The following is a 25,793-nucleotide window of genomic DNA, read 5'->3' as shown; positions in this document are numbered from 1 at the left end:
AAAATTCTTAAAACATTTATTATTAATTTATTATGGAAATCAAAGGTATGATATGGCGGTAAATAAGATGTGGTTGCACGGTTAAAGTAAATGATCATATTAGTTTTCTAAAAATTATTTATTTTTTAAAATATTTATCGAAATTTTTTTTAATTATTTTATTTTTTTTTATCATTTTCATTGCTAACAACATCAAAATTTATTGATGTCACATATTAAATGATACTACAATACACACTTAATAATTCTAATTGACAACTAATATAATAAATTTATGAAATGAGATTAAATAAATCTTAAATTTAAAAGATTCTAATATCTTAAGTTTTTTTCTTATTTGATTTAATTTTATAAATTTATAATATTAATAGTTAATTAAAACTTTTATATAGATATTATATAGTATTAACCTTAATAAATTTTGGTACCGACAATTAAAAAAAATGTCAGAATTTGACCATTAATCCTGCACGGTTAAGAATGAGAAGGTGTGAAAGAAGCTAAGTAGTTGGATATTAAAAGTGACAATGATATCGGTATCGTACCCAGTACCCACCATCATCATGAATATCATAATGAATCAACACCATCAATCTCCTCAGCAACGGTGGGGCTGCTTCTTGTTTCTACTGTTACAGTTACAGTTACATATACACGTTGGTGCCGACGGTGGTGATGTCAAACAAGGCCGCTACAGTTCCATCTTCAGCTTCGGAGATTCCATCACTGATACAGGAAACTCCTACTTCATTTCTGAGGAGCTCACTCCCAACTGCCTTATCCCACCGTACGGTGAAACCTACTTCCATCATCCCAGTGGACGCTGCTCTGATGGCCGCATCATCACCGATTTCATTGGTACACTTGATGATGCCATCCTTTTCTAATGTTACTATTTCATTTCTCTCCGCTCATACTCATATGCATGTTTTCTGTTTGACCAAGCTGACTATATGGGCATTCCTCATCTGAGACCTTATCTGGCCTTCAAGAATGGCGCCGTGCCACGTGGCAGCATTCAACACGGACTCAATTTTGCCATCGCTGGAGCCACGGCTTTGAACCGCACTTTCTTCGAAGACAAGGGCTTTGTGGTTGATGCAACCACCAGCTATTCTCTCATGGTTCAGTTAGATTGGTTCAAGGATCTTCTGCCTTCTCTCTGCACTTCTCCTTCAAGTAAGCCTTTTACCTTCTCCTTTTGCTCCTCCTTCAACGAATTTATGTTTAAAGTAGGTTAGGAATGTTGGGCCAATCTTGGGAGCTCTCCATAGATGAGAAGAAACCACACCCAACTCAAAATCTTAAGGTCTTAAGATAATGAGTTTCTCATCTTATAAATTCTTTACTTTTCTTTGCTTTATTTGATGTGAGACTAACTGTATGGACTCTTCACACTTGCAACATTGACAAGGAATTGTATTCTTGCAGGCTGCAAACAAGTTCTTAGCAGCTCCTTATTTATTGTGGGAGAGATAGGAGTAAATGATTATGGTTATCTCTTGGAAGAAACCACAGAACTTCAAATGCTTACACCTTACATACACCAAGTAGTATCAGTCATCACTTCAGTGATCAGGGTTAGTTGGTTGGTTGAGTAGTAGTCATTATTCCAAAACTGTTCAAATTCTGTAGGACTTATTAATGTTGAAATTCATAATTTTATTCAGGAACTGATTAATTTAGGGGCTGTAACGCTTATGGTTCCTGGTAGTATACCACTTGGTTGCAATCCAGCCTATTTAACATTACTTGCGAGTCCCAACAAAGAGGAGTATGATAAAGCTGGCTGTGTCAAATGGCTAAACAAGTTCTACGGACAGCACAATGAATTGCTTCAAATTGAACTAGATCGCCTCCGAGTTCTGTATCCCCATGTGAATATAATCTATGCAGATTATTTCAATGCTGCATTACGGTTTTACCGTTCTCCACAGCAATTTGGTAATACCATACTCTTTAACTTTCTGTCCCTATTAATAAACAGAACAAACAGGATTTTGCCGAATGTTTTTGCAGGGTTTTGTAGAGATTTTATCAAGGTTTGTTGTGGAGGTGGAGGACCATACAATTTCAATGAAACGGCGGTATGTGGCGAGGCAGGGGCGATAGCCTGTGATGATCCTTCAGAATATATTTACTGGGATGGTTATCATTTTACTGAGGCTGCATATAGATGGATGGCCAAGGCCTTATTCCATGGACCATATACCTTTCCCAAATTTAGTTTCTCTTGTATCACACCTGAAACCTCTGCAGATTTCAATAACCATTCAATGATATAAGAAAAAGGCTTCATCGAGTAATGTACCTTCAAAAGTGTATTAGTTCTGCATGATTCATAAGATTTCTGTTAGATTGAACTGGTCTTGTAATAGCGAACATTATCATAGCTTTGATTTGCTATATTATTATGTATGGTGTTAGGCGTCTAATTATGTTGAACCCTGATCATCATTGGTTTTTTGGTCAGTAATGATAAATAACATGGTGCTAGGGGCAGCACTTTTGTTAAATTCTAGCCACCATTTAACCATCAAAAGAAAATTAAATGATTCTATATCATTAAATGCAATCTCACACTGTTAAAAATATTATTGATATCTAATTAATGGATAAAAATCACAAAATCTACTGACTTCTCTTAGTCAATATTAACAAACTCTTTTGTTTTAAGTGCTGCCCTTCATTTTTTAAACTCTAAAAGGGTCCAGCATAAACTAAGGCAAGCCATGTTATTTTCCAAATTTATTATATATCAAAAATGCTATTCGTACACCGAATTCAATTACTAAAATTAGTTTTATATTGGTAACAGACTTACTTTAATTGTTAATTTTGGTGCACATATAACATTTTTTAATGACCGCTGAATTAGTCACCAATTATTTTATTTATTGATGGTCACATAATATAAAAATAATCAAAATCAAATCTACTCTAGCAAATTTAGGTTGGATGGATGGAGATGAAAAAAAAAATAATAAATAAAGTGGCTGATACAAATGATTTACTAAAAATATTATTGTTAGTGGCTAGTTCAGATTTTCAAAATCTTAATTTTAATAAAAAAGAATACTTCGTTCTTGTTTTGTAAAAGTTTGGCCACGTTTTAAATTCTTGGAAAGGATCTGTGATTAGTATAATGCCACGTTTCGAAGAGAAGACGAAGACCAGCATGAAGTGAAGTGAAGTAACTTGATCATGGCGTTTCCAGTTCGGAAACTGCAACACTGCTGTTTTCTACTGATACTACATCACGTTGCTCTTGTTGCTCCGGGGAGAAGGAGAGAGAGCGACGATGGTTGTTACACTTCAATGTTCAGCTTCGGAGATTCCCTAACTGATACCGGCAACTTGTGCTTCATCTCCCCGCCACAGACCCCCAACTGCCTCCTCCCTCCTTACGGCAATTCTTACTTCCATCACCCCAACGGTCGCTGTTCTGATGGCCGCCTCATCCCCGATTTCATTGGTACACTTCTTTTCTTTTCTTTTTTCTTTTTTCGATTGAGCACCGAAAATTCTAACCAAACTAACTTGTTAGTTACTAACTTTCTAACTTCACTCCTAAACTGAAGCTGATTATATGGGAATCCCTTATTTGAAACCGTATCTTGGTTTCAAGAATGGCGCCGTGCCACGTCACAGCATTCAGCACGGGCTGAACTTTGCGGTTGCTGGAGCCACCGCTTTGGACCGCACTTTCTTCCAAGAGAAGGGGTTTGTGGTTGACGCAGCCGCCAATTATTCTCTCATGGTTCAGCTTGATTGGTTCAAGGATGTTCTAACTTATCTCTGCACTTCTCCTTCAAGTAAGCTTATTACCAACATATATATCTGCAATTATGGTAATTGAATACAATTCTCTTCTCCATGTAACGAAATTACTAATTAGTTTCTCAATCTGTAGAAGATAGCATTGTAGTTGTGATCTAACCAAATCAAGATTTTAAGTATATTTATATTTATTGACATGCTTTTTATATCATAAGTAATTAACAATATGATGTCAATGTATAATGAGGAATGGTAAGTGGTAAATCAATTATAGAATTTGACTAGGGATTTATTCTCCTTCTATCTTGCAGGTTGTGAAGAATTTCTTCGCAGCTCCTTATTTATTGTGGGAGAGATTGGAGGAAATGATTACGGTTATCCCTTGTCTGAAACAACAGATTTTGAAGTGCTAAGATCTTATGTAACCCAAGTAGTATCTGTTGTTACTTCAGTCATCATAGTAAGTGCTTAGATATGTTCTCAATATACCAACCTACTTTTTTCTAATTACAGAGAGAGAGAAGCTTTCATTTCTTGGCCCTATGTATCTTGAAAATAATACAGTATCTCTCTTTTTCGGATAATGAATTTGTGTTTCAAAAGAGGCTCTATAATTTATGCAGGAATTGATTGATCTAGGTGCTAGAACGCTTATGGTCCCTGGAAGTTTACCACTTGGATGCAATCCAGCCTATTTAACAAGGTTAGCACTCAAGGAAAAAGATGAGTATGACCAATCTGGCTGTTTGAAATGGTTAAACAACTTCTTTGGTTACCACAATCAGCTGCTTCAAATCGAGCTTCGTCGGCTTCAAGTGTTGTATCCCCATGTCAATATCATCTATGCAGATTATTTCCATGATGCATTGCGCATGTACCGTTCTCCAAAACAATTTGGTAATTATATTCTCTTAACTTTTATATCATATTAAAGCCTCTGGGATGCAAATAAACAGAACTGTTTCAGTCATAGCAGGAATCCACTTGAATCAATAGGTTCTTTGAAATTAAGCATCAAAGTTGAGTTTATGTTTAATGTTAATTGCAGGGTTTGGTACAGATTATATCAAGGTTTGCTGTGGAGGTGGAGGACCATACAATTTCAACGATACAGCGCTATGTGGCGATGCAGGGGTCATAGCTTGTGATGATCCTTCAGAATATATTTACTGGGATGGTTATCATTTTACTGAGGCTGCATATAGATGGATGGCCAAGGGGTTAGTATATGGACCATACACCTTTCCTAAGTTTAGTCTCACTTGTTCTACAATTGAGAGACCGCTGGAGATTTGAATAACTATCCAATGAAACAAAGAATAAAATAAAGTACAAGCATTGTATTTTTGATATTGTTAAAGGTTAAAAAAGAAACAGAAAGCTCTGATGATCCAAGAGCTGTGATGGCCTCAAAATTGTGGTTTGCTGGTTTGATGAATCTAAAATAATATAGAGCATACAGTATCTCAGTTCACACAGTCTCAGCTTTCAATTGTAATTAAATACAACTTTTAAGTGGAAAGGTCAATAATGCTAATAACTTGAACCCCACGGCCGGTAAGAATAATAAAGATGTGGTTAGCAGCCAGAAAAGAAAACAAAAGAAAGATGTAAGCAGATTAAATTGATTGGCCATTTTTCCTCTGGCTATATTGTTGGAGAAAGTAAAAAGCTTTTGAAACTTGATAAAATTGAAAACGAATTTTTAAAATTTTTTTCTCTTAATTAAAGCAGCGTTGCTAAGCTATAACCTACAAGAGGCAAGAAGCTAAGCACTGATAGTCCATACAAATATCAGTTTTCATTCATTTATATGTGAGTTTCATTTGAATCTAATAATGATGGTCCTCTTTCAATGACAATAAAAACTCCAGCTAATTACCTACATCTTACAACTCATGACTCTCCCTTTTTAAATGAATTACATAATTAAACGAGTACAAGGAACTTTCTGATGAAAAGATGGTATCCGTGGCAACATTTAAAGCTCAACTGCAAATATAGGCTGGTTGAGTCTGTTGGCTTATAAATGCCTCATTATTAAAAATCTAATCATGTACATTTTTTGGCTTCTTCATTCATACCTTTACGCTAACAACATGATGAAGTTCTATATCCTCTTAATCATAGGATATTTCTCATGTTGTTTCCATGATAAGGTTGTTTCAGTTCCAAGTCCTATTCCATATAAGTCTATTTTCAACTTTGGTGACTCATTGAGTGACACTGGCAATTTCCTTGCCTCTGGTGCCATTCAATTCCCCGTCATCGGAAAGCTTCCTTATGGGGTAACCTTCTTTAGAAAGGCCACCGGCCGCTGCTCCGATGGCCGACTGATAATTGATTTCATAGGTACGTAAAAGTGAAGTGTATACAAAAATCTATTTGTTAGAGATATAACTATTCGTGTGCCTACTCCTTTTACCCCTTTGCTCCATTTCAACAAAAAGTGTAAAAGAAAAAGAAAATTGTAGGCTTAAACATATAATATAATATATAAGAAAAAGTCTAGGGAGCCAGTAACTTTTGTGTTTTGTGGCAAGTACTTAACCATTAAAAGAAAAGTGAGTGATCTCTCACCATTGGATGTAATCTCATACCATTAAAAACACTATTGATGACTAATTGATAGTTAAAAAACACAAAAGTTGCTAGCCCACTAGCACTACTCGTAATATAAACTCATTATTAATGATAATGAATCACTCTATGAATGCATAGCTGAGGCATATGGTTTGCCACTTTTGCCACCGTATCTGAACCTAAGCAACGGACAAAACATTAAGCAAGGAGTGAATTTTGCTGTTGCTGGAGCCACTGCGCTTGATGCAGAATTCTTCATCCAAAGGGGAATTGGAAAAGCTTTGTGGACTCGTGATTCATTGAACGTTCAGCTTGGCTGGTTCAGGAAGCTTAAACCCTCTCTTTGCACCACTAAACAAGGTTAATTACACTAACCACCAAAATGAAACTCTTGTGATAGAAGTTGACACTATCCATCATTCACTGCTTTTTATTATATGTCGCAGATTGTGATAACTACTTCAAGAATTCTCTATTCATGGTGGGGGAGATAGGTGGTAATGATTATAACTATGCGGCAGTTTTTGGTGGAAATGTTAGCCAACTACTAGATAACGTTCCTGTAGTTGTTGAAGCAATAACAAACGCCACCAGGGTATGTTACTTGTTACATCAAATAGAGCACATTATGATAGAAATATAGAATATAAATTACATGAAATGAATTTCTATTTTGGTAGGCATTGATAGAAGAAGGAGCAGTGGAGTTAGTGGTGCCGGGAAATTTGCCAGTTGGGTGCTCAGCTGTGTACCTGACCTTGTTTAGAAGCCCAAACAAAGGGGACTACGATGAAAATGGATGCTTGAATGCCTTCAATGGTTTTGCAATGTACCATAACGAACAGCTCCAACTTGCCTTAAGGAATCTAAGGCACAAATACCCTCAAGCAAGGATCATCTATGCTGACTATTACGGTGCAGCGCAACGTTTCTACCGTGCACCAGGGCACTATGGTTAGTTATTGCAATACACTTGAAGATAGAATAAATTAACATTTGTACTCATGAAAAATATAGACGCTGATAAATGTACCCATATAAGAATAAAACAACAATTGTCACCACGGAAGATAGCCTCCCTGTGCCAAGAGTACCCAGACGTTGGTTCCGTTAGAGTACTCTTGGCACATAGAAATCATCTTCAGTTGTTACAATTGTCGTTTTATTCTTAAATTGGTACATTTGTCAGCATATGTATTTTTTATGGGTACAAATGGTAATTTATTCCTTGAAGATAATTAGTTAATGTACGTACAATAATGAATCATGTTGGTGCAGGGTTCCGAAGGACATTAAAAGCATGCTGTGGAGGAGGTGGACCGTTCAATTTCAACAATTCAGCAAGGTGTGGTCACATTGGCTCAAACGCATGTCCAGATCCATCCAAGTATCCTAACTGGGATGGAATTCACTTGACAGAAGCATCTTACAGGCACATAGCTAGGGGTCTAGTTAACGGTCCTTTCTCAAGGCCCCCTCTCAAGTCCTCTCCCTTTATCATACCATAGACATAAATGTAACAATGACATTCAAATAACACCTTCCCTTGTTAACTACTTCATTCAGCATTTAGTTTCTTTAGTTATGCCTATCAAAGTAGCTCTGTCTTTTTATTATTGCATTGTTGACTCTATTATGTGTATTGTTTCACCATAATCCACATTCACTGTACTGCCTACTGAGCTTAAATAGGATTGAATTTATTTGAGCATCCAAAAAGAAAAACGTGACTATTAAATACGTCTATCTTTGTATAAAAGACATTTTCATCTGAATAGTCGTTGAGCTTTGTATGCATTGAAAACATCTCTGTCTCCTTCAGGATTTTTCTTGTCACAATGACCTTTTTTTGCAGCACTCACATTCAACTCAGCTCAGACAAATTTGACCTACTAAGAACACAAGTATCATGAACTATATTACCTTTTCTCCGACCATCTTATAAAAGATTTAGAATTTAAGATTAAGAATTTATGATTTATTGTTAAAATTTAAGATAAATAAAATCATTTTTGAAAAAAATATTGATTAAAAAAATTAACTCTTGGCATTATTAAAGTAATACTTGAGAGATAATAATTCGAAATTATTTTATTTTATTTAATATTTATAATTTTATATATATAACGCTTATAATTATATATTTATTATATTTAAAATTATTTATTTATTTAGCAATAATTATAGAATGTTTGGACTATTTTAATCAATTTTTTGTTGTCGTTTAAATATTTTTGTTATAATAATATCTTTGAATATGAGTTTGGAAAAATTTTCCTAAACATTGAAAGGGTCCCCATATTGAAATGAGATGTTACCTTTTCACCGTGCATGTAAGTACAAAGTAGCAAGTTGACGGAAATTAAGTACTTAAGTAGGTACGAAAATTGTGTTCTATCCATCATTATTCAAAGGAGTAATGCCAAAGAGCTAATAATCAAAAGTTATTTTATTTAATTTAATATTTATAATTTTATATAAATATAATATCTAAAATTTTTTATTTATTATATTTAATATTATATACTTATTTTAGAAGTAATTAATAAATATAAAAATAAGATCATTTTAGCTGATTTAGGCTCATTAAGAAGGAAAAAAATAGATGCCGTATTAATTTGAGTAATTGACAAAATATATATAGTGAATGTTATCATATTTAAAAGGTGATGTTTATTATTAAAAAAATAAAAATTAATATTTAATTTTAAAAAATATAAAATAAATAATTTAAAAAAAATCAAAATTTATTATAAAAGATAAATTAAACAACAACTCATAGAGACACAATAAAATTGAGCAATATATTATCCCATATTAATAAGGCATATGACTTTCCTTTGGGCCAAATTGAAAAGGGAGTGCCGGAGTGGTTAGTGGTTACAGTCTACGAGGAAAAACGGTAATAACCCCATAGATAGTCAAAACGGAGAAAACATTATTCTTATCTTTTATGTCTAGAATGTAGAACATTTCAAAGTGCATAAATTATCACCAAAATAATCAAAGATAGTGAAGTAACTATTAAGTACTATAAAAGTCCAAAAATCAAAAGATAATTTGTAAAATATAAAGTAGTAAGGTAAAAACTCGGTGGTGCACTCAATTTTATATGAAATTTATAAATTAAAAAATTAATAAAAAAGATAATAAAATAAATTATATTTTTTATTTTAAGTATTTATAAAAAATTTTAAGAATATATTTGTTTTAATTTTATTTTTAATATTTTTAATAAATTTTAATTATATCTATATCGTTAAATTTTTTAAAACGTTAAAAATACAATTGAAACAAAATACCAAAAAAATTTAGATACGCCAAAATAAAATTGTTTTTAGTATGTTCAAATATATCATAGAAATCTTTTTCATTATTATATGTTGAGATACAGTTGAAAACAAAAGATGCATGTATGGAATTGCAATACTTGTAAAAGAATGTGTCCAAACACATGGACACACCAACATCCTAACACACGCAGTTTTTTGTGTGATTTACATACAGTTAACATATTAGAAGCCTAGCTACTTGCCAGGATAATAAAAAGTACAAGCAGACACGTAAACAATGGTAGAAACTCACGTGCAATCGACTTCATGTGAAGTTGATACTTGAGAACCGTTAGCAGTCAACTTCATGTGAAATTGATACTTGAGAGCAACTTCACGTCGATTGCACTGAGTTTTCACCATAAACAATATATTAAACAAAATTAAGAAGCAATATATTAGAGATGGAAGAACTAGGAATCCCAAATGGGACCAAAGGCTGCAATTCCATTAGCTTTGCATGCATTGACAACATCTCTGCTTCCTTGAGGATTGCTTGTGACAATGACGACTTGAGCACCAAAGTTGTTGGCAGCATTGACACTCATCTCAGACACGTTTGGCCTGCCAAGCACAGCAGTGTCATGAACTATAACCTTCTCTTTCGAGTGTCCACTCATCATTTCCTTAATCTCCTTTCCAAAGTTCTGTTCAACACCCTTTGTGACCCAGAGCACGCACACCTCTGCCTTACATGGCTGCAAGAGGAACGAAAGGAACACACAGATTCCAGACCCGGTGGCTACCAACAACACCCTATCATACATGTTTGTAAGATAAGGGAGTCCTGCAAAGTGCACTTGCCGAACCCACAGGTGCGTTGGAGGCTTTGCCACCAAAGATTTCGTGAAGTCTCCAACTGCACCGGCCAACATCATGTGCTCTTTCTTGTCATCCGAGATTATCCCAAACGCGTGCCACTCAGATAGAGGATGAGGGCTAATCCTTCCAAGTATCCCTGCCTTTATTCCTCCTTCGAATTTGATGATGGAAGCGTGGCCGGAAGCGCTTGTAACTCTAACCGGGACACGCCTCACTGTCAACCAAGGAGCCACTATGAGCACTGTGATGGCCACTGTCATCCAGAACTCTTGGCTATGGACCAAAGCCTTTCCAACTTCATTTCTCTATGATTTTGTTGTTGGATCATAGGAGATTCTGAGTATTACGAAAGCCCACACAAGGGCAAGAGCGAACCATCCCGAGAAACGGTGCAATCTCTCGAAGATGTTGTGATGGAGATGGCGAACGAGAGGGAATGCAGCCAGGGAAGAGATACAGAGGAAGCCGAGAATGGCGCTGGAGACAGCAATGATCTCCGGTGAAGTGTTGTCTCTTTGCTTGAGTGTGAGGATCAAAGCATACAGAAGCCACGCGATGGAGGAGATGCCGCAGCCACTGTGTATGCCTCCTACGCTTTGCAGAAGAGAAGTGGTGGCGGTTTTGATGAAGAGAGGAACCCATGATCTCCCTAGGATCTTGATGGCAAGGTAAAAGACAAGTCTCAAGAAAAGCTCGCTTCTGCAGAGAATCAAAGCAAGTATGTTGGCAATGGAGAATAGAGCAGCGTTGTTCGTTGCATAGGGAAAATGTCCCGTGGCAGCAACAACCAGAGCAGTGATGTTCAAGATCAGGGAAACCGTGAAGAGACGCTTGTACACAGTGAACAACCCTTGGTCTAGAAGTATAACCGAGAGTCTCATGTCACTCTTCTTTGGAGCAGCAGAAGCAGGAGGAACAGCTGGCTTGGCAAATGGCTTTTCCTGCTCCTGCTGCTTCTCCACATCATTGTTGTTGTCTTCTTCTTGGAGAGCTTCGTCATTTTCTTCGTCGTCGTCGTCATCGAGGTCGAGGTCACAGAAATGGCTACTGGCCCTGCTGGTGGATCTTTGAACTGAAAATGAAGGGAAGACCTTAGAGTTGGAGGCAAATGGCCACAACCTTTTGCTGATGGAACGTTCTGTTACGGTAAAAGGGTTTTCATGAGGAGTATTGATCTCAAATGTCACGCCTCTGCAGCTTGAGAACCTCACTGGGCTTTGCATTGCTGCTTTTCAGATTGAGAAAATAGTTTTGCTCTCTGATTAATTCAAGAGAGAGCCAACTGCAACTTGGAACTTTTGGGAATCAGATAAGAGAGGTTTTTAGTTTGTGTTTTCATGCATAGTTAGTAAGTTTCTATTTATATGCACTGGTCTTCATGTACCTGACTTTGAAAACTCCCATTTCATTAATCACTACTTTGAATGTTTCAGCCCCAAAGTCAATAGCAACTTGTTCACAAGTTTGTTTTTCAGTGTAAACGAGGATTGTTTCATTGTTTCCAGTATTTCAGTGCACACATCTATATGTATATTCTTACTACATTTCTCTCAAAAAATAAAATAAAAAACTATGTATACATCTCAAGTAATAAAATATTTAGACACCAAAAATAACTAATAAAATATTTTAATTGGTAAGTTAATATGTCAATTAATATTAATTAACATTTAACTAACCAATAAATAATTTTATAATTAATTTATTATATCATTCAAATAATATTTTTAGTTTGGATATGTCAATAGAAACACTAATATGGTAAGGATTTTCAACTCTAAAAAGTAAAAAACTCATTTTGCTTAAGAGCTTTTAATGTTACAAACTAAATACGGTTGGTTGGATCTATAATATATGTAACTTATTAGGATGTAAAGAGGCTAAACTTTTTGATATCTTAAAATTTTTTTAGGAGTAAATCCATAACGGGTAGCACTTAAAAATCAATAATTGATAAAGTGAAAAAATTTAGTTTATAAAAGATAAAAGTGTTTAATAAAATGAGTAAATTAATTCTTATTAAATCTGTACTGAATATTTTATTGATGTATATTTGAGCCTGTATAAAATGTCAAAAATAGTGATAGAAAAGTTGATTTCGTTACAGAAAAAATTTCTATGAAATAAGGAAAAAAGTAGAAATGGTTTGACATTGGTTAAGTGGATAATGGTTTAGGCTCTTAAAAAATTGGTGGATTGGGGATGGATGATGCTGTGGTAGGAACACAGCACTCCTTTCAAGTGGTGGTGGTGTTTCTCAAAAGATGAGTGTTCATTATCGAAGAAAATTGTATGCTCTTGTCATAACTTGAACCCCAATGTGATGTTATCATATCAAACATTGCCTAATAGAGGGAGTCCATGGAAGGATATCTGTTAGTTGCAGTTCAAAGATCGTAATGTGAGAGATAAGGTGATTGATGGGTTGTTTATGGAGATGGGCGATGGAAGAAGGACTCGGTTCTGTGAAGATGTTTGGTTACAAAATGGTTCGTTAAAGATGAGTTTTTCGAGGCTCTTCTCTATTTCAAACCAAAGAGGATCTGTCATAAGGGATTGTAGGTTTTGGGACGGGTTAGAGTGGATTTGGAACTTCAAGTAGAGGCGAGATTTATTCCAATAGGCGTTGAAATTAGTGGACCAATTACATGAGATTTTAAGGCCTGTAAAGATAACATGTGATAAGCAAGATAGAGTTGTATAGAAGTTTGACAAGACATTTTTTCAACTAACTCTTTTGTGCATGTGCTGTAGTCAGAAACACTCTCAGAGACATCACCAGCTATAGTTTCACCAGAACATTATGGAAAGATTTAATTCCACCACGAGTGGAGTTATTTATCTGGTAGGTTTTAATAGGAAGAGTAAATAACAAAGAAAGATTGTATAGACTAAGAATTATTAGCTACAGTGATAACATGTGTGTATTATGTAAAAAAGATGTTGAACATATTCACCATTTATTTTTTTATTGTGAATTTATCTGGCAGCTGTAGTGTGAATGGCTATCTGACTTTGGGAAGCTGTGGGCTATTCCGGAATCATTGAAAAAATATTTTGAGAGTTTCACATGTGTCGTTAACAAGAAAGAAGAGCGTAATAAGTGGCTCATATTTTTTTTTGTAGTTATTTGGAATGTTTGGCTAGAGAAAAACGGACGGATCTTTAATAATAAAAAGATTGAAGTAGAAGATGTGTTTTATAAATCTTTAATTAATTATAGAGAGTGAAATAGTATGAATCTCTTTTATTATTGATGATGATGGCGGAGATAATATTAGAAATAATTTTCGGATTATATTTTCATTAGATATTAGTGTTTGAAATTTTATTTGAAACTTTCTGATTCTATTTTATTCTGTTAAGTTCCTTTGTTAAAAAAAAAATTTAAACACAGTTGGTTTAGTGCTTTTTTTTTTTTAAAGCGATGAATATTTAAGCACCTTTAAATTTATTAAGTGATTAATATTTTATATATTTAAGTTAGTATTATTAATTTCTTATTTTTTTTATTAAACATATTACTTCTAGCATTTCTTATATATTTATTAAACAACGATAAGTATTGAAACTTGAAAGTTGAAATCATAAATTAAAGCCCCATCCGTCATCAACTTTTTTGACCTTCTATCTTCCAACGTTTCTACGCGCAATAATCTTTTCTGCATGGCAAGTTTTTATCAGCGTATTCTGTATTTTAACATAAAGAAAAGGAGCTTCTATATATATAATAAGAAAAAATATATGAAACTAAAAGGTTATCAGTAAAAAATTAAACAAAATTACATTAATTTATATTAATAATTAATTAATTTTAAATTTTTTAAATTCAAAAAATTTAAAATTAGTAATTCTAATTAAAAATTATAAAAACCTTTCTCTTCTCTCTCACATTAACCTACCCATCTCCAATAATCACAAACACAGACTTCTATCTCTCACCGTCATACTCTCTCCGCCTCTCCATTGGATTCGCCACGAGTGGTGTCGTCTTTGAGTTCAGAACGCCAAGGATCTCCTTCCTAATCTTCCTCCACAATTCTCCGTTTTAGTTCTTCATGGTGGAAAGAGTTGCTCGTCGCTTTTCCTACCTAACGGCTTTCCTAATGCCTCTGTTTCGTGCCACTCCTCTCTAGCCATTGCACCAATTTGTTCTCTGTATTTTTTATTTTTTTGTCTCTGCGCAAGAACCTGATTATTATTTCCATTAGCTCAGTGCGTCTTATACTTACCGTCACTCTTCAAAAACTCCCATCCTCAATTCTGAGTATTTTGAGTCGCAGATCATCATGATGTTAGTCTCTGCGTTTTGGATACTAGGTGCTGTTTTGATGATTAAAGAGACTGTAAACTACACACTTGATCTTAGGCAAAAAGATTCTTTGAACAATTACAGAAATATAAAAAAAACATTCATTTAATATGAAAAAAAATATCCTAATACTTAACAAAAAAAATATTCAGTTATATTTTATCAAAAATAATTAAATATCTATAAAATTTAAAAAAATTATAAAATTCTTAAAGAAATAGAGACATTCACATTTGTAATACAAAAAAATTCGAAAAATACATAAAAGAACATCCATTTAGTATGAAAAAGAAACATTCTAATACTTAGCAGAAGAAACATCCATATCTATTAACTCGTAAAAATTTTGGATTCACCTAGAGATATTTAGCTGGTTTTTGGCTAATACCCTTTTGTTTCCTAGCATTACTCTTTTATGAAGTTAAAATTTAAAATTTTCACATTCAAAATTGATATTAACTCTTTCTTATTATTTTTAGAGGAGATTTGTCAATTCAATGAATTAGACCGAAAAATCTGGCTAATTCTAAAAGATGGTTTCCAGACTTATATGTGTAATCTAATTCTTGAACAGGCTAACATCACTACAAATTGTCAAATACTCAAACTGAATGAATAGCTGGTGCTGTGCATATGATGATCACGTCCATTTTAGTGGCTATATATATATATTTCATATATTCCAGAAAGATATATATATATATATATATATATATATTTTATTTGCTTTTATTTTTTAATAATTATTTCTAATACTACAAAAACATATGTAAAAAATAAAACTAACACATAAAACATTCTTTTATGGATAATTATAACATCATGTATTTTTATGTACGTTTTGATAATTCAATTTGTAATATGGTCCAAAATAATGAATTCGTTTATCTCTGGGCAACTTGGTTGCTGCTTAGTTACAAGAGTACGTTATAGGTGAAACAGCCGCCATTCTTAGCTTCAGTAAGTAGCAGGTGCCATTAATTATTCTCTCTCTGACTGTAATAACGATGACGTCTGACCTTTGGCTTCGTCAACTCTTTTATTTCCGGCAGTGACCATTATTTTTCATCATCAATACGTATATTATTGAAGTGTATATATATATCAATTTTAATTTGATCCAGTATAAATATTTTTATATGTATTTAAATAATTTAAGTTAAATGGTTAATTTTTTTTTAGTGATATAGTAATATACACTTAATTAAATGAGGTATAAAACTTGTTTATACTGTTAGTATCTATATATATATATAGAAATTAATTTATATACACTTAAATTTATAAGAGTGTATTATAATATATTTGGTTGGTACGTAGTTTTATTATCATTATGCATCCGGCTGCTAATAATTTTCTATGTAGCATGCATGAATTTCAGCGGTAGAACGCTGCCGCATTGCACGACAATTATCACTGTGGATAATTATTAGCTATTACCAAAGAGAGCAGCTACTTACTACTTCTACTTCTTTACGGACCACTTACATAAAGACGCTTAAAACGACTTTTTTAAAAATATTTTTTAATAATTAAAATTTAACTTATATGATCAATTAAATTGTATTATTTTTGTCAAAATTAGACCATAAACAAACTGATTTAACTAAAAAATCGATAAATCAAATCTTAAACGATCTAAATTAATATTTTTTTATAGAAAATGACTATAATATTTTTATTATAAAAAATGACTAAAATATTCTTATTATATATATTAATTTTAAAAATCTTAAATTTTAATTCAAATGGCATAGAGAAGAAAAAAGTTAGGATTTCGAATTTTTAAAATATATAATAGAAATATTTTAAATCATTTTCTATAATAAAGGTATTATAGTCATTTTTATAAAAAATATTAATTTAAATTAGTTCAAGATTTGATTTATTAATTTTTTAGTCAAATCAATTTATTTCGTCTAATTTTGATAAAAATAATACAATTTAATCAATTATATAAATTAAATTTTAATTATTAAAAAATATCTTTAAAAAAAGACGTTTTACACGTCTGTACGTGTAATTCCCTTCTCTAATCTCTACTTCCTCATAATAATGAATAATGGGTTTGACATTCAGCTTTCGTCAGCAACTTGAAATTTAGGGTATGCATCATCATTGGCAAAGTGAACAAGTCAATCCCCTCATTTTTAAGGGGTTCCCAATAAAAAGGGGATAGGGTTTCACCTAACATTTTTATTTAAAAAGTACATCTTATTATTATTTACATGAATGAGTTGACTCCGTTTCCCTACAAACTTTTCACATAATTCATGTAGGTACGTAAGCGTATCAATAACCTACCATTTCGGAAACCGTATATAATTCTTGAAGCTGAAATTTCAAATTTGCTTAGCACTTGGTTTGTAATAACATAGCGTGCTCAATTATTGGTTTATTTTCGCTGAATTATTCTTGAAAATAACAGTGGTAAATTCCTCTTTAGATAACAGGAAATCAACATCAACTTTCTGTTATAGTTTATTCTATTCACCGAGTGTTTTCAAACTATTCTTTCTGTTGCGCCAAATGTAAAAGTTTTAATTGCTTTATTTCCTATTAAGTTAATAAATGGTGCTTAGTTGATTAAGGAAATTAAAAGAAGTCATAATTCATTATACAATGACCATATATATCACAACTAAACCCTGCACCTTTTTCTTTATACATTGAAACATTTTGTAAATTTAGTTTTGTATTTCCTTATTCCGTTGGTGAGCAACTATATGTATGATGTAATAGAGTATATTATTATTGTACATAGAAAAACATACAGAAATTTAAGGTTATCTATAGTATTTTCGTGATACTCTATATTCAGGCCAAATTTTGTTAAACTCCATAATACATAAAAGATCGCTTATTAGTTACTACTCTCTGATTAGGTATACAGCTTTAGATAATTAGTCATTCATAAAGAAATTACTTTCAATTCCGGGCTATTTTTTTAAAAAAAAAATACTATATGATTAATAAGATTTATTATTTTTTGTTAATACTTAATTAATTCTAAATACTAAAATTTAAATTTTAAATTCTAAATTTTAATAGCTTAAAATAAAGTATTATATAAAATATTAACTATAATATTAAGGGTTAATAGTCAAATTAATCCATAGTTAATTCTTTAAATTTGTCATTAAAAGACTTATCAATCAAATTGGTTCTTTAAAATTATAAATTAATTATTTTCATCATTCAGCCACTTAATTAATAGTTTTTGTCAATAATTAATAACACGAAATATTAACTCATCACATGTCACATCATATATAACACCTAACATATTTAATTAGATGTTAAACAAATAGATTTATGAAAATCTATTAATTTAGTATCATTAAGTTATATTAAAATTTATATAATTAAAAAAATTGATTAAATTAATAAATTTTAATAAATATATTTATTCAATATTTAATTAAACATGATAGGAAATAAATATCATGTAATATAATATTTTATATCATTAACTATTAATGAAAATTATTAATTATGTGACGAAAGAATAAAAATGATGATTTATAATAAGGTATGTCTTTTTATTTTTTATTTATTTTTTTGTTTCTCATCACTCATTCGAACCAACCCAAGTTTTTTTTATGTCTTTTTATTTTTTGATAATTTGATATTGGTAGTTGGGGACTTGGGGTGGGTTGAAGTGAAACCCAGCCCATATCCATTATTACGGAATAAGGACCAATTCTTTTATTCAATAAACTTTCTTTTTTATTCTGGTCCAAAAAAAATAAATAAACTTTCTTTTTTCTCTTGGCTTATAGACTTAACTCTTCAGTTTTTTTTGGTGACTTCTTAACGATATTTGTGATTCAGAAGATAAAAATCAACTCTTATATATCAGTTCAAAAATTTATGCTTGCTACATTTGTTTTAATCAATTTTCTCCACATGCCTTTCTAATTACTAAAAAAATAGAAACAATATTTCATAAATTGAAAACTTGAAAACCTCGTTATGTATTCTTAATTTCTTACTCAAGTAATTAAATTTAAACAGAGTAATTTATCATTTCTACTCATAAAAATTAAAAATATTGACATATTTATCTATAAAAGATAAAAATTACCATTTATATTAATAAAGATTGATTTTCGCAAATAAAATTACCCAAATCCTAAATATTTACGTAAAATTTTCAAATTACCTTTAGTGAGTCTCATTCTTTTCAATTCTTCATTTAAGCCATGAACCAGCACTGCTGCAACACCATCCCCTTTCCTCTCTCTCTCTTTCTTTTCCTCCATCTTCTTCAATCGTCCTTTTTCTCTTTCTTTCCCTCCCCTCTTTGCACTTTTTTCCTCCCTCTTCTTTTTCTATTGATGTTTCTCTCTTCTCTGTTGTTATTCTTTTTTTCTCTGGACATTAATGGTGGTTCCTCCTTTTGCCATCGTAAGCTCCATCTTTTTCTCCCTTCTTCTTCTTCTTTTTCGGGAGGTTTCTGACTTCAAAAAGTAGCAATTTTGAGTCCTCTATTCTCTGCAACCCCAACTTCTTTAGCGTTGAGTTCCTTCCTTTTCCAAATGTCGTATCTTCGTCTTCTCCTTCTCTTGGCATTACTGCTCTCTTCTCCTCCTAGCGATGCGTCTTCATCATCTCCTCCCAGTGTCGCCAAAATCAAATTCGTGTTATGTATTATTTGCAACGAAAATGGTTATCTGAAATTTGAGAAATTGTCAATTTTTTGAAAAGGTTCTAAGAAATTAGGGTTTTATTTTGAATCTGTGCATATTCTATTCTTCAATTTGATTTGAGTTTGTTCTTTTTTGTGATTTTGAAGAGGACAGTAATTGGGTTATGTTGATATTCAAGAAGTAAGAGAGAAAAAGTGAGTAATTAAGTGAGTGATAGACAGAGAGAACAAGAGTAAAAAGGAAGATGATGCTATGGTAATAGTGGTTTAGGTGCTGCAGATAGTGAGTGAGGATGGTGCGTGAGAAAAAAAAAGGATAATTTAAAGATTTTATATAATTATTTAGGATTTGGGTAATTTTACTTGCGAAAGTCAATTTTTATGAATATAAATAATAATTTTTATTTTTTATGAATAGATATATTAGCATTCTCAACTTTTATAAGTAAAAATAGTAGTTTACTCAATTAAATAACTATTAACATTAGACCGGAGATAAAGAATTATCGGTTGAGCTTATTTAAGAACTATTTAGGTGAGGGTGGGGTGGGGGTAGGACGAACTATATATAATGGTGCATGTGCCTTATCCTTTTGTCATGTTCCAATATTCTTCTTCATTTTTCATTTTTAATGAAAATAAAACAAATTTCCTTAATATAAAAAATTTAGGTAAAAAAACATTATTATCTAATAGTTTTAAATTATTATATTCACAAAAAGATAATTGTATGTAAGTTTAATTTTTACCTGAGGTTTAGCGTTTGATTTTAATTAGATAGATTTACTTGCTTCAATCTATGCATAATTTTTAAGATAATTCTAAAGAAGCAATAATTTAAAATTATTTTAATTCATATTATATATATCATCTATGATTATATAATTATTATATTTAATATTATTCATTTATTTTAAATATAATTAAAAATACAAAAAATAAATGAAAATATTTTTTTATTATCCCTTGAACATTTTTGTCAACATAATGTAAACATAACACGAAAAAATATTAAAAATGAATTTATTCGATGGCTAATTAAAATAAGAATATACTTTCCTGTTGTTCCACACAGAGTTATTAAAACTCTTAAACAAACAAAAGAAATTAAGAAAGAAGAAAAAAGCTTAAATATTTTATTTGCATATCGGAGAGAGACATGAAAGGGTATGTAGCAGAAATGCATGATCAAAAGTCATCATGCTCACGATCCATAAGTAGCCATGAACCGTCAGATTGTTGAACCATACCCTTATTGTTCTGAACCCGCCATGAAGGAGGAACAAGGTACTCATCTTTAAGACTATCCACACTCTTATTGACAAGCGCAATGTCACGCTTAACCTCAAGTTTAAAAGCTCCTTTGCCATGACTTCCTGCCACTCCATGCAAGTAACCCTCCAAATTATGCCACGTAGACGGGTTCCCAGGACTCCTTAAGTACTTAGATTTCCTCGTATCAATTGTCAGCTCTTCCCCAACATCGGAATACCCGACAAGGGGGTAGTTTGGAACAATGTCTAGCTCGTTTCGAATGCGAAGGGTTCTTAGTTCTTTGCAATTGTTGAAGAGCTTCTGGAAACTGGGGTCACCAACTCTTGGACATGCAAATACAATTGCTGTCACTGAAGCGTTTTTGTTGTATCCATTTGTAACAATGTCCAATGCGCTCAGGGTTGCCGTTGCACCACCTAAGCTGTGCCCTGTTACGGTTATGCTTATTTCTTCCTCCTTGTATTCCTCTACCAGCCTTTTCACCTCACTTAGCACCTACAAATTATATATTATTTAAATTCAAATATTTGTGGATCCACCAAATAATTTGAGGTGAAAACTCAAGTGCAATTGACCTCACCTGAAGTTAATAGCTAAGAGCCATTAGATGGAAATAACTCTTAATTATCAACTTTACGTAAAGTCGACTACACTTGAGTTTTCACCTATTTAATTTTTTGGTTACCTGGTCTCTGGCACTGGTTTTATTGAAGGGAGAACGAGGATCTTGAGAAGTGTAAATAGAGTACCAACCCTGGTGAATCTTAACATCACTCTTGTCACCAAAAATTTTAGGTGCAGGAACCAAAGCAAACTGCAAATCATCAACCCACTCTAGACTCTGAATGGTTCCTCTCCATGCAACAACGATGTCCCTTCTTCCCAGCACCGCTTTTCCTTCATCAGTGGCCACCGCAATGTACCCAATCCAATTCGATTCTTTGCTCCAAGCTTCCCTCGACAATGACTTCACAATGAAGGCTTCAGGTAGATCCACATCGGCGGTTGCGTACAAGAACTTGGTGATTAAATACTTGAAGGGGTTCCCATTCTCCAAATACACCTTGGAGAAAAATTCTTTCTTTCCGAATTTGCTGCTCCCTGCGTACTTGGATTGTTTCTGAGAGATGAAAGCGTCGTAAGTGGATTGCGCCATTTCACCGTAGTGTATGATGTAACGCCGAAGATCAATGTCTAGAGGGTCAAGGATACCCTTCCAGTGATCTTCTCCACTCAGCTTCTTCCATTTCTTAGCTATGTCACCTTCCATCATCAGCTCCTTCTTCTTCTTCTTCTGCTGTTTCCTTGAGAGTGAAAATAATGCTGCTGAATTTATACATGGGACCAACGAGCATCTGCAACTCTCCTTCGCCATTGTTGCTACTAAATGCCCGCTATTCTTCTTCTTCTTGTTCTGTTAGGTTCATATTTTTTTCCTCTATATAGTTTTGATGATGACCAACCATCTGTTAATATATGAAAATAAAATATGATTGATAAGCTTGGTGCATGTCCAATTATGTGGCTGGAATTATCTGTGTATGTCTGTACTTTCTCTATAATTTTTCTGTTAACAATAATTATTACTCATCAAAACAGGTAAAAGCTCAAACTCAACATCATTGACCAAATAAATAATCATGATGATATTGATTGGTCTTCTTGTCAAGATAAGACACAAATTTAATTGAAAAGATTAAAATAACCTAAGAAGGAAGGCATGCAAGTTCTTTAAGTTTAAAATGATATCTTTTTACCTATATGTATAGGTATATGTATATAAAGTATATTATTATAACCCAACATTTAACATAAGAAAAAAAAATCTAAATTTTTAAAAAATAACACATTCGAAATTCAATTAAAAAAACCATTTAAAATTCATACTTAATAAAAGCTCATTTTAATATTATCTAAAATTAGCTACTATAGTGAAATACTATATGACATTACTTTTCATGTGTGTTAAATTAATTAAATGAATCTTTTAGATTATTAATGGAATTTAAGATTATGATGTGATTAAATATTAACTTAATTAATTAATTAATCATATACGTATGCCTACTTATATATAGCTTCTTCTACATACCTTCTTATATATTATATAGGTCGAAATATTTTTTATTTTCCCCTCAAACCATGGCAAAATTATCATTTTTCTACTAGAAATTAAACTAGCTAGAAATACTACTCTTTCAAGTAACATACATCACGTATCGTCTTATTCAATTGCGTACTTATTGAAAATTGAAGACTTGCAAGGCTCATTCTATAAAATGGTGGTTTTTGCATAAAATGAAGAAAAATAAAATAAAATAAAATAGCAGCGGGAGTGAGTTAGGCATAGCATCCAATCAAGAATAGAAACGTAACATTATTATTCCTAATATGTCAATTTTAATGCTGCAAGCAAAAGTTCGGTCCTTTCAAATGTATAGAGTTACTAAAAGGATATGAATTGCTGTGAAGTCAGGTTAGGTACTTAGCTAATTTATTTATATTTATTCTGTGTTACTCTTGTCGCTTGCCTTGTATTCAAACATTATTCTCTTTTTATTTGTCTCCGACCCTTGTGCTAGCTATATAGCTTCCCTCCAATAATAAGTTAATTAATAAACAACACATTTACATAAAAATAATTTTGATCTGTGATAATTAATTGATCCTTTTCTTTCCACTTTTTTTGAGAAATTAGCTATCCCATTCTACTTAAATAATGCAATACAATATGAAAACAGTGAACATGCGTAGAAAATTAAAGTACTTGTAGCAAAAGAAAATAAATGAAACCAACAAAAACAACTACAACTCTGTTTCTGTGTCACAAAGCAAATCAAAGGATAATAATAATAATAATAATAGGAATCGTGTTTGTTACTTTAGCGAGAAATTAAAACCTTGAGGGAGAAGCTTGATATCTTAGTGAACTAATTAATTAGCTAGAATGATTTGACAAATAACTCAATCATCTGAACGAGAGAAAACACAGAACAGCAGAAACTACGTACGTAGACACGTACCTTGCAACAATTAGTAACATAAATTGACCATATCGTCCTTAGATGTTGTATGTGAAAATCATTATGGCATATAAACAATGTATATATATAGTCCATCCTATTATATATAGTGTTGCTAATTTTAATTTTATACACAATAGATTCTTAGCATTCAAGTTACGAAGACTAGACAAATAAAGATAAATTATATAGTATTTGTTTTGTGATGCTGACAATTTGCAAGTTGAAGAGGATAGGTATTTGCATCTGATTGGGTAGATGCTTTGCGGTGACTTTGCCAATACAAAGCTAGAAAATGGATAAAGTCAAGAAGAGGAAAAGGACTGCCACAATCAGGATGAAATGCCTGTACGGGACGTTTAAGGAACCACCTTACATTAACTTTGGTCTTCGAATCTATTCTCATTCTTACCACAATTCTTTCTTCAAAACTTTACATCCCCAAAAGCATAAAAAAGTATCGTGCACATGTAATTAAAAACATTAATGATAATGTGTGATTGTCTTATTTATTAAATGAATAAAACTCTTAATCTAAGTAAAATACTTTTTAAACAAATCTAAGTTGTTATAACAACTTTTTAAATTATGTGCCTCTTTCTCCTTTTTCGATTCCTTCTCTATCTATATTTGAAAAAAAATATGCACTGATTTGGGGTTCACCAAGGATCGAATTCTTAACCTTTTGGATCTAACGTTCTAATACCATGTCATGATACCACTCATCCCAAAAGCTTCTAACTGATAGAAAAATGTAACATTAATGATTATATCTCTAATACTCCATAAACCTCATTGTACACATTGTATAAATATTTCATTGGCTCCTCATACTTTTCCTTTAGATTGAAGAAAAATATCATTTAACTATTAATTTATCAGACACTGTATAATTATATTCTCCATGATATTTCAGTATTTCAATGTTTTTGCACATTTCTTTTATTATTAATTTATTGTGACAAGTGGTTCCTTCGCACTGAAATCTACAACTGGCTTAGATCGACCCAGTAAGGTTCAATGGGCTGGGCTTGTTCAACGACCCAACTAATTTCAGATGTAAACCTTTGATTTGTATTTGCAATGTAGAGTTGCATGGTTTTTAAGTTCCTCGGGCCTACATTTAGGCCTGTTCTAACAATGCCAAAAATAAAAAAAAGCGTTACAATGACATTAATTTTCTTGATCTAATTTACTATTTACCTTCAAATTCATCTGACTCTAATAAGGTTGGTCTATAATATGGGAATAATGTCTTCCTATGGGAATATTTTTTCATCCAAAATCTTGACGTTGAAAACCAACTAATCTTTGATATTTATAGGATAATTTATAAAATTGAGTGAGATGCAATGATCACTGACATGTAATTTAGAAAAAAAAGCCTCTATCCATCCAATGAATAATTGTAATTGAAATGGTAATATGTGAGAAAAGGCTTGTTGATAAATTGGGTTAGGAATTAATCTGTTCCTACTTGTCAGCTTGGCCACTTGCCTCTTAGTACAATTAAAGGACCACTTTGGTCTATGATGATGTAACACAGATTGTTAAGTATTTCTTAAACACAATTAATGGTTGCTAAAGTATAGCTGTTGGGCGTTAGCATCATGAGCGACTGAGGTCCAAATCTTGTGGCTTTAAGTGGTAAAACAAAGGTGCTGTTAATGATAATCAATGATAGAAAATTAAAGATCAGAAATGCTTATTGATTTGTAATATATCACATTCTCAAAGTACTTGATGAGAAAATGACGACCCACTTTCACTGCCATATTGCAAATTTGGTAACCACTGTGTAGAGATTAGGAAATAAAAAAGGAGGAGCATAACATTTTGTTATAATATTCTCATCACAAGAATACCATATAGGCATTAATTATATGAAAAATGATTTTGAACAAGGGTATTTTTTTGCCAATGAATTGTAATTCAAATGGCATATGATATTATATATATACATATTAGTTTTAAAAAATTATATTTTTACAATGAAGTAATGTCATTTTTATTTA

The 25,793-nt window shown here is 32.2% G+C and overlaps 5 protein-coding genes across 5 annotated transcripts; 3 read left to right on the top strand and 2 right to left on the bottom strand.

The window, feature by feature from the left end:
• Positions 1–500: 500 nt before the first annotated feature.
• Positions 501–2,516, top strand: LOC130954630 (GDSL esterase/lipase At1g31550-like). Its single transcript, XM_057881387.1, has 5 exons — positions 501–858; positions 946–1,179; positions 1,432–1,580; positions 1,671–1,944; positions 2,020–2,516. Exons 1-5 carry the CDS (start codon positions 528–530, stop codon positions 2,283–2,285), a joined length of 1,254 nt encoding a protein of 417 aa, XP_057737370.1. The 5' UTR covers positions 501–527; the 3' UTR covers positions 2,286–2,516.
• Positions 2,517–3,096: 580 nt separating this feature from the next.
• On the top strand, positions 3,097–5,125 carry LOC130954701 (GDSL esterase/lipase At1g28600-like). Its single transcript, XM_057881459.1, has 5 exons — positions 3,097–3,475; positions 3,582–3,815; positions 4,092–4,240; positions 4,404–4,677; positions 4,829–5,125. Exons 1-5 carry the CDS (start codon positions 3,205–3,207, stop codon positions 5,074–5,076), a joined length of 1,176 nt encoding a protein of 391 aa, XP_057737442.1. The 5' UTR covers positions 3,097–3,204; the 3' UTR covers positions 5,077–5,125.
• A 730-nt stretch (positions 5,126–5,855) lies between these two features.
• On the top strand, positions 5,856–8,113 carry LOC130957953 (GDSL esterase/lipase At5g45910-like). The gene is made up of 5 exons (XM_057884816.1): positions 5,856–6,132; positions 6,502–6,723; positions 6,810–6,958; positions 7,044–7,317; positions 7,642–8,113. The coding sequence occupies exons 1-5, from the start codon at positions 5,880–5,882 to the stop codon at positions 7,869–7,871; spliced, it is 1,128 nt and encodes a 375-aa protein (XP_057740799.1). The 5' UTR covers positions 5,856–5,879; the 3' UTR covers positions 7,872–8,113.
• A 1,995-nt stretch (positions 8,114–10,108) lies between these two features.
• On the bottom strand, positions 10,109–11,740 carry LOC130955415 (adenylate-forming reductase 03009). The gene is given in 3 exon segments (XM_057882264.1): positions 10,109–10,327; positions 10,379–10,883; positions 10,968–11,740. Coding segments are annotated over 3 exon segments (1,497 nt in total).
• Positions 11,741–20,518: 8,778 nt separating this feature from the next.
• LOC130956185 (phospholipase A1-IIgamma) lies at positions 20,519–23,855 on the bottom strand. Its single transcript, XM_057883226.1, has 3 exons — positions 23,779–23,855; positions 21,441–22,221; positions 20,519–21,250 (listed from the first exon to the last, which is right to left on the bottom strand). Exons 2-3 carry the CDS (start codon positions 22,128–22,130, stop codon positions 20,669–20,671), a joined length of 1,272 nt encoding a protein of 423 aa, XP_057739209.1. The 5' UTR covers positions 22,131–22,221; positions 23,779–23,855; the 3' UTR covers positions 20,519–20,668.
• Between the last annotated feature and the right edge of the window lie 1,938 nt (positions 23,856–25,793).

The sequence above is a fragment of the Arachis stenosperma genome, chromosome 10, assembly GCF_014773155.1.
Source record: "Arachis stenosperma cultivar V10309 chromosome 10, arast.V10309.gnm1.PFL2, whole genome shotgun sequence".
In the NCBI taxonomy this organism is placed as follows: Eukaryota; Viridiplantae; Streptophyta; class Magnoliopsida; order Fabales; family Fabaceae; genus Arachis; species Arachis stenosperma.
The sequence above is the reverse complement of the archived record's forward strand: the minus strand, read 5'-3'. Positions and strand labels throughout refer to the sequence as shown.